We start from the raw sequence: 15,410 nt of genomic DNA, 5'->3' as shown, positions 1-15,410 counted from the left end.
ACTCTTGGGTCTTGTCTTCACAACGAAAAACCTTATGTTTTTCACCAAGTGTTTAGGTAACATAGGGTACCTAGCACTTAGTAATGTGTCAGCATGGACAAGGCAGCTGGCAGTTTTCACATGTTAGCAAGCAAGCTGAGGTAAACACTAGACTCCCTACTAGTGTTTATCTCATCTGTTAATATATGTGTAAACTACAGCCCAATTGTTCTCAACAGAATTACATGTGCTATTTGGTAAAAAACAATTCTTTTCCTAGTATGGACACACCCTAGGAGGATACACCTTTGGTGGTGAAACGCAAAACTTTGTCTCTTTCACCAACAGAATTGGTTGTCTCTTTTTTTTCTTTAAACAGTTAAAAGTAACATAGGTGTCTTTATGGGCAATACTCGCATTGATATAGGTAGAAAAAGCATTTATACCTATTCAATGAGTATGCAATAATTAAGAGAGAATAAATTTATGAGTAACTGATGGTGCTTAAGTGACTCTGGCTCATGAGGTTATACATTGCATTAACCTCAAGGAATGAAATTTCTCTTAAGCAATTGGATTGGTACCCTTGAAAATCATCTGCATGCTTAAAAGCCAAACACACAACTGTACTATTTACCCATAAGACTGAGATTCTCAGCTAAATCTACAATTTTTATTTTCCACTGTAAAATCATCAGCATGCATGCAAAATACAACAGATGATTTTTAAACTTCAATATCTTGGCCAATTATTTTTCAAAACGCTAACAGCAATTAACATGTAATTTGGCTTAATAGACTCCCATATTCAGGGCTCCATGTATCCTGCAATTCTGCGGCAGTGCAATTTGCTGTAGAGTCCACCCAGAGCTGAAACTAAGCTTTCGTTTTTAAAAAGTATGTTTCTAGCCCTCATGGTTTAAAAATAGCCATGAAAATGTGAACCTATGAAATGAAATGTTTTATTGCTGGCAGCCTGAAAGGTTTCTGGAAGGTGAGAAGCTCCCCTTCTACCTTAGTGTGCCGTTGATCCTGAGAACTAATAATGGCAATTAAAATGGCCACATTGTTAACAATTTCCTTACCACACATTTTATCAGAAACATCAAATTAATGTGCTTCTACAACCTCGAACTGCTTGCCGTGCTTCCCCAAATGCCAAAAGATCCAATTGTCTGCTAACCAGTTGCCGAAACCTCCAGCTCCCCGGACAACACTGATGATGCAGTTATCATCAATACAAAATGTGGGGAAAAGCATTTATTAAAGTGACATTAATATCGAAAGAGATATCATAAGGAATATTGTCCTGGTGGCATTAAACTCTCATATTTAATTCATTAAAACCTCCCATTTAAATTTAAAATGAAGCTGTGCATAATTTCCAGTATGATGGACGGGAGTGCTGCAGAATGAAGAGAATTTGATGCAGGCGTTATGTCCAGCCTGCTGCAAAGTAAGCAATATCATATTCATTAATTATTTTTGAGTTTGAATAGCAGATATAGCATCTGCAACATCTAGAACTTTGTATTCATTTTTTTCCTCCTCAGTTTTGTTTAGCAAGTTCGCTCTTGGACTGAAACCTCACACAAATGGTTTCAACCTGAAACAAATATTTACAATTTGGTGTTATAGCAATCATCTTAGAACACCACCAATTGCATTTGATCTGTGAGCTGCATTTTGGACATCCCTACTGTAAGGAAAGAAATGCCCTCTTCAGACATATTGTAATTAGAAGTGATGCATTTTTAATACATTTTCTATGGTTCGCAATCAGGGTACTAACACAAACTTAACTACAATGGTGCGAATAGCGAAGGGGTAATAAAACTGTACATTAGGCATGTCACTTCTAAATCTCACTTTCTCCATCTACAATTTGGGGGACAATAATCCTTAGGTACCTACCTTACAGATGTGTTGTGAAAACTGATTAATTAATGATTGTTGTAGAGGGGGGTTAAAAATATAAAGTGGTTACATGTGGTAGGCAGTCAAGAGTGGTCATGCCTAAAACTGAAAATAAAAAATATATTACATTGCCTACCACCACATATAAATATGTATACCATGCCAGAGAAGATCTCATCTGAGAGACGTGCTCCACTCTGCAGCTCAGCTAAGAAATACTTTATTACTACTATAGTTATTTGCATCATTAGTGTAGCCTGTTGAAATACGGGAATATGATTTATTGATGGCTCACTAATACCTGCAATAAGTAGAGAGAGAAAGCAAATGAGTGTATATGAGAGAGAGAGAGGGAGAGATATCTGCATTACTAACCTTTACAAAAAGGCACAGTTCTTCATTGATATAACTCCTACCATGAGCCATGCTTCTACTCATGATAAAACCTGTTCTTGTCTAACCTGACAGATCACATCAACCTTCTAGTTATAATAAGTAAAATTCACACCACTTGCATTTGTCTTTCACACTGAAGGTAAAAGTATCTAAGAATATAACAAAACACAGCAGCACATTTTGGGATGAATGCTTAATTACTCAGAATCTCATCATATCTTTCATGATCACTTAGGGCCACATTCTCTGCTTCTAGCTGCCCTTATAATGTACAAACTGTGTCATTCTGGCAACACCTCTCCCTACCTCATAACTTGTTGCCATGTTCCAAATCAGCTCCCTATCCTCTACAGTTATCCATTTTTAAGATATGCTCCTTTGTATGAATGAAGTCAAAAACAGTAACTCATAGCAGACAAACAAGGAAACAGCCCGTTCTACAATTTATATTGCAGCTATATTTACATTAGGCTGCCATACTGAAATGAAAATAAAAATGAAGAACCAGCTAATACTGGGATTTTCTCAGAGTCATAAGAACTGAGAACACTAGGCTGAATACCTGTGCATAATTTTCCCTCCCAAATTGCAGTTTATAACCAGGGGACTACTCACTAACAAGAGAAGTTACTTATCATAAGTGAAGTCACAAGTGAGACAATACACGCTCACATATTTACAGTATATTCTGCTTAAAACAAAGACAATCAGAAGAAGCTGTAAGCACCAAGCTTCAAAAAAAGTCATCTAACAGCAACATGATTCCTTCTGGGGTATGTGAACAGCTCTAATTTAAAAGGACACTGTCAAACACAATTTTGCATAGTTTGTTTTTTTGGCCAGAACTATTTGTACAAATTCAGGGCTGTTTCCATATTCCTTGAACTGGTGAAACTCCCATTGAGATATGACATGAAACAGTGAAAGAAGCAGGCATGTTCTCTTGGAAGAGACCATTCTCAGAGCACCCTGTCAGAGCTGATCCATACATCCAACTGGGAAATTAAGGGGTAATATAATGAACCCAGAAAGTAGGGTAACTGGCTGTAGACAGGACTCAATCAGTTTATGGTATTTAAGGAGAATGTTGTTGAAGGCATAGAAGTCTGACATTTGCATGACTTTACCTAGTAATTTTACTCTATTTTATTTGGTAAACTTTGATTTTTTCCCTCCAGTGAAGCTGGGGTTATGTTGCCTCCTTCTGTTTTACTCCCTTTATTGTCTTCCAACATCAATGTTTTTGACAGAAGAAACAGAGTTTCTTCATTAACCTGTGTTTCCTTACTACTTAGTTGGTCAGTTCAGCTAAATATTGAAATAACCAGCGGTGTTTGTTTATTTTTAATGTCTTACTTCCAGAGTTGTTGAACAAACAAAGAGAAAAAACAAATAGACTGACTCTACAGGATACTTCTTGACAGATCTGAACAAGTTTAAGTAATGTCAAATATGAGGATTAAATTAGTTGAGAGTGTCCATTTAAATCACTGCTCTTCTGCTGGCAAGCTTTATAATACTGAACAGAATGAAACCTCCGCCACACTCACAAACATTTACAGAAACAGGAAAAGGCCATTTAGACAAACATGCCTGTCCTGTTTTGGTTGAGCTTCCTCCTACCTTCCTCCTTTTTCACTATAACTCTCAATCACCTCCTTCTCCAGAAACCAATCTCCTATACTCATTTTATACCCTTTGGTTTAATCATCTTTCACTACCATCTCCAGCTACACAGTGCAATCTTGCTGAAGTGTCAATGTCAGAGGGGGAGGATACTGTCTGACTACTGATAAAGATATGGCACCAAAGAGGCAATTAAAACAACTACTCACATCTTGTGCAAATATTCTCTCCCTCACTCTCTGATACTCCTCTTCTCTCTCTTCAATTGATTTACTTCGTCTGTCATCTCTAAATGGATGAATTCTGTTTTGCTGAGCAGAAAAAAAATCAGGAGGGTTATATAAGTTGAGCTGTTAAAATCTGCAGTTAAGAAACTGTCAGCTAAGAATAATGAATGTTCATGTTAAAAAAAAAAAAAAAAAGAAGTATGCAAATGATAGTTTTCAATTCTGAGGTGGAGTGTGAACCACCGTGTTATGCTGGGTACTCTAGGGTCTCAAGCTAGATACTGCTGGGGTGTTCCTAGATCAAGTGGCTGAACTCAGGTTTTGTCCATGACTTCTGTGAACATGCAGTCTTGAGTCAAGGCCTCCTCATCCCATGCCTTTTGCTTCTGACTGATCAGAAAAGGGCAGATTTCTCATCTTCCCAACTGGCTGTAGGGAAGGAGGCGGCACAGAATACCTAGCCATCAATAAAGTCAAGCAAGAGAATAAGGACACTGAATGGTATGAACTAATGATGAAACACTAAGAACCCTAAAAGATTATATCCATGATGATGACGATAAATTATGCTTTCCAAAATATTTTGCACAAGAGTTTTAACCTTTCAGTACCAAGCCTAGCCCTTAATTCAAGTTAGTCAGGAAAAAGAGCCATTTAAGCCTTTAGATGATCTTACAGCTTAGACAACAACAGTACATGAACATAACGGGGGGGAAAAGACAACCAGAATGAAACGCCTTGCTTGCAATTACATTTTAACTGCAGCGCCACTCCTTCTCCCGCACTGTGTTTTGTGTATATGATCACACTGCTTGCCTTTTGTCCGTTCCCTCAATCATTACTCACTAAACCTTTTTTTCAAAGCCAACTGAGATGCACTGTAGCTGGGAAAGCTACTACATACAGCTGAAGGAAAAAGGAAAAAATAGTCTTTTCTTAGAAGCAGGAAGCAGAGGCACTCATTGGCTTGGAGTGATTCACTGGAATCTACCACAGTAATGATAACCTGAGTGACAAAACACACTGTCTTACATTTCGGAATTTTCTCAGAAAAGCAATTCCTGTGTCACAACCCCTTATGATTTTTTTGTTTTGTCATGTATACATCTTGCACTGGATTTAAATGATTTTATGAACACAATGCTTGCTTTTTAGCAGGGTTTTTTAAAATGCTGAATTCAGTGGTGTGCAAACACCCAGCTCCCTGACACTCTTCTACATGTAACACATCAGATATATCTAAGATAACACAGTATTATGTCACAAGCACCACACAGAAGGGAAAAGTTCTGCCACAGTACATGCAAAACAAGCAAATAAATTACATGGACAATAAAATGCAGTTGGGACAAGGAAGAGTCGGGAACTAAAAGATTAAATTGATTTTTTTGGGGGGGAGGGGACGGAGGGATCGGGAGTATCAAAACTTATTTTACGACAGTTTCAAAATTAACCTGGCCTCACCATAACATGTTTGAGCATTTTTTTCCTCCTTTATGGCTATATTAGTTTTCTTCGGTCCATACTGTTCGCCAGATGTGTGTGTGTGTGTGTGCGCGCGCACACGTGTACACAACTGAAGGATAAAGCTGTAGGGAGTGGAGCAACTGCCATAGTCACACAGACATTTGGAAATGCGACTGACAATGCCTTTCAACAGCTTGGAACCTTTGACATTCCAGCCCGCTTCCACATGCAGCAAGTTCTGTGCCAAGCAAACCACCCATGCAAACCCACACACTGCCACTGCTAAAGCAACCACACTAGGGCTTGATGGTCTCCACTGTATGCCAAGGAGGAGGAGTGGGGAGGGAGTGGGAAGAGGAAAGCAGAAGGGGGAGCAACAACAAAAGAACAACAATAACATCAGTCAGCCCACCTTCGAAACAGAACAAATTTCAGCAACTCTCGAAACGAGAACCAACCTGATTGTCTTCTTTATCAATACTAGAGTTATCTCGCTTCAAGATAAATCGCTTCTGGGATTCTTCACCTTTTTCATCTTTTAAATGTTCAGAAAACCTTTGCTCTGGTCTGCCAGCAAAGTAAAACATATCAATAAAAAAATCTGTTTTGTTGGGTCTTTTGTTTGTTTTTTAATTCTCAGCGCTCTTTGTTTTTCACAGAGCCACTTAATGCAAAATTAGTTTACATTTGTTGTGGTTGGGAGATACTGACTACAGCTGTCTGATGAGGTTCTAATGCAACTAACTGTTATTGCTATAAATATCTTTTGTTGTTGTTATGTTGGAAGGAATGTGAATTCAAAGCATCCGTCATTAAGATAATCAGTCTCATCAACCCCTGTGACTGAAGGACAAGAAAACAAGTTAACATACAATATATCAATTTGCTCTTTCAGTTGTCCTGACCACCAGCTAAGCTGCAGCTGAGTACGGCTTACCCACAGTTATAAACAAGGAAAAACTGATAGAATTTTTTTTTTTTTTTTAAGAACTTCACACTCCGAATAAATCAAACAGCTAATTGGGGAGGGGGGGAACTGGGTGGTATTTGTTTAAACAAATAATTATCTAGTGGCTCATAAACAGGGGGAAATATTTCAGAACAGTCAGTATTGATTCACCAATGGATTTTAAATTCACCCAGACTTTTTATTTTTTTTAAAAATGTCCAAATACTGCTGGCTAAGAGCTCAACATTTCTAGGTTTAATGGCTGGGAATAACTGCTCTGCATTCTTCTCTACCCTGTGTAAAAAGAAAATGCTAAGAAGTGTCTCATGTCCTGGAGCTAACAATTATCAGAATTTGTGGCTTTTAGTGACATTTCAATCTTCCCGATACACTTCATCTTGTGTCTGTTCTCAGTGTCCTGCTTTAGAGTTGTCTGCCAAGACTTCGCTATGCCATAAGTTGGTTAACAAAACAGTAATATATTTTGTCATGTGATGACAGACTGCTAATTCAACAGCATCAGAATTTTGGGAGTACAAAACTTATCTAAATAAAGGAGCTCATCTGCCCATCAGTGCGCATGTGTTACTTCTGGTAGTGTTAATGGGAAATATATGTTTGTCAACTGAAGAACAGAGAGCCTAGGGATCATACACAGTACAACGATGCCTCCAAATTGTGTGCAACACTCCCACTGACATTAATGGATGTACCATGAGGAAACAGAAGATAGAACTGATCTTATCTTGTCTTTTCAAAAATCAGTTCTGTGAAATAATGCCAAAAAAATCCTCACAACCTTTTAAATTCAAAATAGTTTTTTTAAATACAGCCGTGCAAAGCAACCAACATTTGGCTGATGCACTGTTCCAATTAACACTCAGCTGATTATGTGGCACAGCGTTGCAGTTATATCACAGAGTGAAAGGTAACACATATCTGTGCCACACACAGTCACAACCCATCACAGTTACCATAATTACCAAATGTATAGGAAAAGTTTGCAATAAACAATGATAAATGCAAAACTCACAAGGTGGTAAATTTCCTGATATCAATTTATTTATGTGAATTTGGGAGGGCTCCGATTTCTTCTGCAGACCATCTTCACTTTGTGCAAAGACTGCCATTTGGTTTAGAAACCAATGACCCGATTTCCAAAGATACCGAGCATCCAATAATTCCACAGACCTCAGCAGGTGATCAGCACCACTGGAAACCAGATGCATAATACAGGAAGTTTCAAATTATCCTGATGCCCCATTTTGCTCTTTTCTGAAAAGCTCTGGAAAGTGCAATCGTGTGTGCTCACTTGCACAGTTTTGTAACGTAATAGATAGTACAATGCAGTGATGCTGCTTGTAAAGAGAAAGCCTACAGGTGTTAATGGGACATGATATGGTTTATTCTGCCTTCATTCCCATTAATGGGTGTTATGCTTAAATCGTCAGGAAAAGAAGAGACCCACAAAAATTCTGCTTTAAAATGAGTAACTGAGTTCAAAAGATGCCATTTACAAAGATTAATGATAAAGTAAAATTTGTCTGAACTTGCTAAATGCTATGCATGCTTGCACATGTGTTTCCTGGTTACCCTGCACATACATGTGGTTATATTCTTCTGTTATATCCCTCAATGTGTGAATTCAGTTATGCACACACAGTTACTTGTATTTGGCGTTTTACATAATCCCAACATCTGGAGTCAGGTAATTATGTAAGAACCTCAACTTTAATCAACACAAAAAAAGGAAGGGTGAAACACTGGCATTATTTAAATCAATGGGAGTTTTGCAATTTGGGGCTTCAGTGGAACCAAGATTTCACCCTATAAATTTCCAGTCCTAACAGTTGCAGAGAAAAGCTTGAAAACATGACCCAAGTGCACCTTAAAGAAATCTTTAGAAATCATCAGACAAATCAAAAAACCAAAATGTATTATTTAAAATAAATAAATATAATTATTTTAACCCAATCATGTTTTTTGGGGTCTGATTCATTGCTTGTGGTTTGCAGTATTGAAAAGTTGAACACAAAGAAGTGCACCCATACCTTGTACTCCTCCTAGAGGAAATTTGAAAGGTCATTTCTTACTCAGTATTATTTTTCTATCATTACTCTCTTCTATTGCAAGACCAAATCAGGACAAGCTGAATCTGATGTACAAACAACATATGTACTATACTGACTAAAATTCTCTAACAAGTTTCCTGTAAAACTATTGAATAATTATTTATCTGTTTCATAGAAGACATTGCTTATTTTTAGCTGCTTGCCCTTCAAATCCACCCATAGTACAGTATGTAAACAAAAGAATCATTTCCATTCAAAGGGGTAGGAAAGTCTAGCCATATGAAGCAAAAGACTAGAAAGAAAAATGTCTTGCAGATAATTTTTCTTCATGGAAGGTCTGGCAGAAAGGGATAATATGTGTATAGTATATTTTGTTGTAAGTCTATATCTATTTATGAATTCAGCACACATCAAGGCATTTATACAAAGATACAGATATACATGGTGATTTTAGTGCTTAAAGGCCCAGTATTGACATCAGTGGGAACTGAAGTCCTCTATTTACTCACTTTATAAATAAAGCAGGGACAATGGAAGCACTAATTTCCCTAAACTACTCTGTTAATGTGTCTTGTGCCTGGCCTTAAAAGATCTATCTCACATTGTCAAACGATAATTCTGCTTCCATAAGCATTTATACTTTGGCGTCTACCAAAGATATCAATGCCAACAAGGCTATTGATTAATGCCAGGTGCGACAATGGACGTTCTGTGCAGTACTGTCCTTTCTATTTCTCAACAGCCTAAAGGGCCTGATCGTCACCACTCTTACAGGATATATTGTACTGTTACTTGGCTTTTTTTCTCTAAGCTACAAGTTAAAAACAAAACATTGATTGGGTACCTGAGCAACAGACCTGCTCTGAGAACTTTAAAACAAAATCCAGTGGGTCATCAAAAACCCTCTTGCTTGATCAACCTTTTGCTTGATTTTTTTCAGTAATTCATTTATACCTTCAATAAATGATGGTAGTACCTTAGCTATATTTCCAATGTCTAACAGTTAAAAGTAAATCATCACAAGAGAGGCAGACAAATATACGTATGATTGTGAAAGTCTGAAAATGCTAGCCACTTTTTCTAACTACTTGCCTGGTTCTGCTATTTCCTCTTTAACAACTAGGCCTGGAATTAATGATGTGAAGTGTAGAATGTGAAACATTGCTTGGCAGACACCTGTATGCCCTTGTATGAATTATAACACACACAAACTTCCAAATTATGCTGACATGCTATTTATCAAGTTTTAGTTCTATTCTAATTTTAAACTTTCTGTAAGGCCATTGCGAAAAATCAAGTACGCCAATGCAGTTATACATAAAAAGACTGAAATGAATTAAGCAAATACCATTTACGAAGATTAATAATATAGTAAAATTTGTCTGAACTTGCTAAATGCTATGCAGGCTTGCACATGTGTTTCCTGGTTACCCTGCACATACATGTGGTTATATTCTTTTGTTAACATGCATATAAAAAAAATCCAAAAGCTTTGTTAGGAGACAGGAGGTGCAGGGTTTACTGCCTCGCACCATTCCTGCACATTAATTCATTTGATGTTCTGGACAATTGTAGCAACTGTAGATTAAACCTAAGGTTTTTCATTAGCTAATGGAACCTTTGATCAGGATGTTACAAATCTGCTCAGAAGTGTTTACGTATGATGTGTTTTCGGTTTTTTAATGATCCTTGTAAGTTATTTCTGCAGTAGATCTCCTTCCTTTAGGAACTCAGAATATGAATATACTGTAAAGATAAATTTACTGGGCTGGATCCTCTGCTGGTGGAAATCATCAAAATCAATTTCTACCAGACGAGGATTTGGCCTAATGTCTGGACTTTTTGATTACTTTATTTTCTACAACCATTCTTGACAGTAGCTACTCTTATAGGACCAGATTGGCCTCTCCTGTGGTAAAACTTTAGGGAAGTGACAAGGGCTGGTTGCACTAACACTTCATCATTACTGTGAGGTTCCTGTCACAGAGGTCCTCTAAATATTTCTGCCGGTGCAGGAAGCATGCCTTCTAGCAGAAACCCCCAAACTTCATTGGAGCATTTGCCCTCCCACAACTTGGCACCATGTGTCAGCATGGTGCCACAACACTCCCCTAGCTATGGCTGCCACCAGGACATCCTAATGCAGAAGGGGCCCCATGGAAAGTGTAATACAGCCTACTGTGATACTCCAGGACACAGAAGCACAGCTTAGCATCAGGACTCAGCTCCCACTTTACCACTAGAGTGGACAGATATAGCTACAGAGGGGACCCAGAAGTGGAAGTCAGATGCTGGAGGACAGTACCAAGCTTCTTTCCTGAAGAGGAGAGCAGATACGGGAGGAGTGAATAGAAGTTTGCCATGCTTCCTCAGACAACTTCTGACATGGCAGTAAAGAAGGGAAGGAGATAATAGGAGGAAGGAGGAAGGTCCATGGGAGTTACTCTCCCCCTCCCTTTCCATAGATGGTCTTAGCTAAACTTTCCCAAACATTTTTAAAATGAATATATTCATAGAGTCTCAGACCAGAGGGACCATTTTAATTACCTAGTCTGACCTCTTGCATTACACAGACTACAGAACCTCATAACTTCTGGTTGAGCAAGACCATTGTTTGAGAAAAATATCTTGTCTCATTTTAAAGATTTCAAGTGATGGAGAATCCACCTCACCCCTAGAGATAAGTTGTTCCAATGGTTAATTGCCCTCAGTGTTAAAAATATGCACCTTATTTCTAGTCTGAATTTGTCCCACTTAAACTTGAACCATTGGATCTTATTATGCTTTTTTCTGCTGTATTAAAGAGACATCTATTATCAGAAATCTTTTCCCCATGTAGTTACTTTTAAACCATGATCAAGTTATCTCCTAACCTTCTCTTAGATAAACTAAACAGAATCAGCTTCTTCAGTCTCAAGTGCACAATCCAGACCTCAAGTTACTCTTGTAGCCTTTTTTTCTGAACCCTTTCCAATTTTTTAACATACTTTTGGAAGTTTGGACACCAGAAATGGCCAGAATATTCCAATAATGGTCTTGCTAAGGCTGCATCTACACTATAGAGACTATACCAGCACAGCTATGTTGGTATAATTATCCCAGTATTACCCACCAGTGTATGCAGCCTACATTGACGGAAGCAGCACCTTTCCAAAGGATGTTAGCTAGGCTGATGGAAGTTTTCATTTACTGACATAGCTGTCTCTACATGACAGTTAGGCAGGAATAGCTATGTTGATCAGGGTGTGGTTTTTTCACACCTCTGACAAATGTAACTATATTGAACTAACTTTAAAGTGTAGACCAAGCCTGATTCTGTATATAGAGGTAACGCCAACTCCCTACTCCTACTGGGCATTCTCTTGCTTACACATCTAGTGATTATGTTAGCCAGCTTTAGCTACAGCATTGCACTGGGAGTACATGTTAATTATTCAGTTTGAAATACTGGTGAAGGCTCAGGGGATTCTTATTTCTGTGCTCTTGGGGTGCTGAGAAATCTGCATATCTCTATTTGGACACAGTAAACGCAGGGTCTGAACTGTAGTAATTGTATTATGAAACCAGTCCTCTTCCACCCCTATTTATTTACACACACACCCCCCCCCCCCCCCCCCCCCCCCCGGGATGGCTACCGGAGAGTGCTAGAAGGCCCATATAATCAGCCCCAGGATCAGTAAGTCCCTTTTCCCTGGTAGCTGAGCAGGAGTTACTTTCAGTTAATTAATACATCTGGAGCCAATCAAGGCCCCACTCAGGACTTGTTAAAAAGCCTCCCCTCCAGAGAAAAGGTGTGGCTGGAGTTGTGAGAGTAGGCAAGACACGGTCAAGAGCCAGGAGGGTTTAGGAGCAGAACAGAACCCTGCAGGTACAAAGACTGGGTAAGGGAAAAACCATGCCCAAAGAGGGCAAAGGACCTTTCCCAGCCTGGAGGCCTAAGGGAAGAGACCCTGCCAGAAGGGAAAGATTGAACTGGACATTTGGTTTGGGCACTACACCGCCCAGTGGGGCTGTCAGAGATCAAGAGCCTTCCCTGGCAAGGAGGCCAGGAAGGACCCCTGTCCGAGCAGGGTACAGACATTAAGTCAAGGGGCACAGGGAAGTAACCCAGGGAAGCTAGCAGTTTTTCTGAAGCCACAGTGCAAGACTGCTACTGGTAGGGTCCATGGGTTGGGGCATGGGGTCGAGGGTGGGACTGGGCCCCCCCACCGGCCATTCACTGGAGGGGCCAAAGCCTCACCGACGAGGCAAGGGCCTATGAGAACCAGAGACAGGACCAGGAGCCTGCAGGGAGTGGCCATCTTAGAAAGGGTGGAAGAACACTAAGGGGTGAAGCAGTTCCCTGACCTACCGTTAGAAGGAAGCATTGGACCCATCGAAGTAGAGGAAGAGCTTTCTCACAATATATATATCATTATTTTGCAGTTCTCAAACCAAAGAATATAGAATTCATCACAATAACCATGAAACTGGCTACTGATATTTCCCTGCACACCTTTGAGGTTACTTTGAACACAAGTCTGCAATCCTTAGACAAGACTATCATTGGAGAAAAGAGATGGTTTTGCCTGAGTAAATACTGCTTAATGAGGCCCGTTTTTAATGAGGGAGTAAACTTGGAGAGGGCAATTAAGCTCCTCCATGTGGGAGGAGAAAGACAAAATAGGATTTTGGTAGTATCTTCAAGCTCAGTTATGCAAGTTTTCTGTTGTAAACTGACATCTGTTCTATAAACGAGCATAACTTCCACCAATGAATTGAGTAACAAAATTCTGACATTACTGTGCAATTAACTGCACAAAGAACGTAACACATAACAGACCAAGTTACCATAATTTATGCTGCCTTTAATCTGGAGTAACCCCAGTCATTGCAATGGCGCTATTCTTGATTTACACCAGTAAAAAGAGAATTTGCCCCTAAGGATTACATTCTATTTTGGACCTATACAGAGAACTCCCATTGCTCAGAAATCTAGGTATATATTTTCCTACAAAACAAAGCACTCAGAACTACGTTAACTAGGTAGCCTATAATCAGATTGTCTTTTTAGCTACAAAATTGCAGCTTTTGAATTCACTTTGTGAAAGAGTAGCAATTACCAGCAGCCTCAGTAAAGTAGGTTTCTTTGTTAGATAGTCCATGTCCAGAAATGCCACAACACAATTTCATAAAAAATCTATTCAGACATTCTTAATATTTGGGGTGAATTATTTAACTATTGAAATATTTATCAGTTTTGGTTTTAAAGTGCACATTGCACTTTTTTTTTTTTAAATATGTTGGAAGATCCTAGTTAACACTGAAAAACAAAAAGATTGGTTAAGAAATCGAAATACAAACACCATATTGACAGGACAAATGAAAAAGACAAGCATGAATTTTGGATGTTACGGCACTACAGACTAATGCTTTCTGCAAAGCACACAAAACTTCTGGAATTACAAAGTTTGACTGAGGTAGATATTGTTCATTCATCTTATTATAAGGCATGTTTCCAACAGTACCGTGGAACACAGCTTGTCACAAGTTGCCTTCCAAAGAGGTAACAAACCCACCTTGTGTAGAAATATTAGTGTCTTATGTAGTTAAAATTTAAAACAGGCCAGTGTGAATAATATATCACAGAAAATGCTGAAAGAAGAATGTGGTCGGAGGAGTCTTCACCCACAAAGATCTCTGCACTGTGTGAAACTTTTGTAAAAGTTGGAAATCAGCCGTACGTTTGCAACAGAACGTTAAAATAAATGTCTTGGATGAGCTACAGCATCTTAATACTCCTAAAGCTAATAAATCACAGACTGATAGGCAGCTAGGGCAAAAGTGCAAGGAGAGGGTGCAAGGATACACCCGTGGTTATGTAGGATCAGCAGCCTACAAGCAAATGGAGCAACTGGCAACATGGTGTCACCCAAATATACCAATAGAAGGGTTATAATATTAGGAGATAAGTGCTGTTGCAGAAAGGATTCAAAGGAGTTGTGTAGATTTAGGGCACTGTTATTCAGGAGTTCAAATGGTTTTACTGCATTTTTCCATTATTTGTACTTGTATTTAATTAAACCAATTGTTCAGTCCAACATCACATTGGCCTCTATTTTGAAGACATGATGAGGCATAGTAGCGCCCCTTACTTGCATTGCAAACATTTTTATTGTGTCTGCGGACCATGCTTTATATTTATGCTGGAGGCCACCGTAAGTCTCTATATAACAGGAGTATTAAACTTATGAAAGTTTTACTGTATCTGTGTTTTCCCCCTTGGAATCAAAACTCTAGTGTATATAGTGCAGAAAATCATTTTTGCCTCCAGATCAAGATTTTCAAATATGAAGGCACTAAGTATTTTGTGAATTAGAACATTTGGAGATGGTGAAATATTTATCAATTAAATAAGTCACAGATGAATGATACAAAGCTAAAGTCCAGTCCTAAATATGAGCAGTCATCTATTGTAATGGAAGCATGCAGTTGTTTAAAGGTCAACGTTCTCAAAAACAGGAGCCTAAAATCAGGATCATGAATCCAGATGTAGGCACCTGGGAGCTGCAGTTCAATTGTTTTTGAAAATCAGACAGGGGCCTAAATATGGAGATAAAGCTAAGATTTTCAAAAACAAGATTAATGTCACACAGTGACCAATGAGAGATTTCTCTCCTCCTATAATGTAATTCATTTCATTAAGACTTAACGCACTATGCAGTTATATCACCACAACTTAACATGACACAAAGCCACTTAAAAAGGTGTTTAAGTATCTGAAGATCAATGTCACAT

General features: G+C 38.6%; 1 protein-coding gene across 17 annotated transcripts in view; it reads right to left on the bottom strand.

Annotated features, from left to right (window-relative positions):
• Positions 1–15,410, bottom strand: part of ARPP21 (cAMP regulated phosphoprotein 21) — a 245,378-nt gene that overhangs the window by 91,589 nt on the left and 138,379 nt on the right. For 13 of the 17 annotated variants that reach the window (XR_010922124.1, XR_010922125.1, XR_010922126.1 and 10 more), the window contains 2 exons: positions 6,071–6,179; positions 4,128–4,229 (listed from right to left, as the gene is read on the bottom strand). Coding sequence is in view for 14 of the 17 variants with exons in the window: in XM_067560915.1 (XP_067417016.1) it covers positions 4,128–4,229; positions 6,071–6,179 (211 nt within the window). In the remaining 3 variants the exon portion in view is untranslated. The remainder of the gene's footprint in view (positions 1–4,127; positions 4,230–6,070; positions 6,180–15,410) is intronic. The other 4 variants (XM_067560919.1, XM_067560920.1, XM_067560921.1 and 1 more) reach the window with 1 other exon arrangement.

Source organism: Emydura macquarii, unplaced genomic scaffold (genome assembly GCF_026122565.2).
Source record: "Emydura macquarii macquarii isolate MOO-44397 ecotype Brisbane River unplaced genomic scaffold, CSIRO-AGI_Emac_v2 contig_2321, whole genome shotgun sequence".
Lineage (NCBI taxonomy): Eukaryota > Metazoa > Chordata > Testudines > Chelidae > Emydura > Emydura macquarii.
This window is presented reverse-complemented; position numbering and strand designations above follow the sequence as displayed.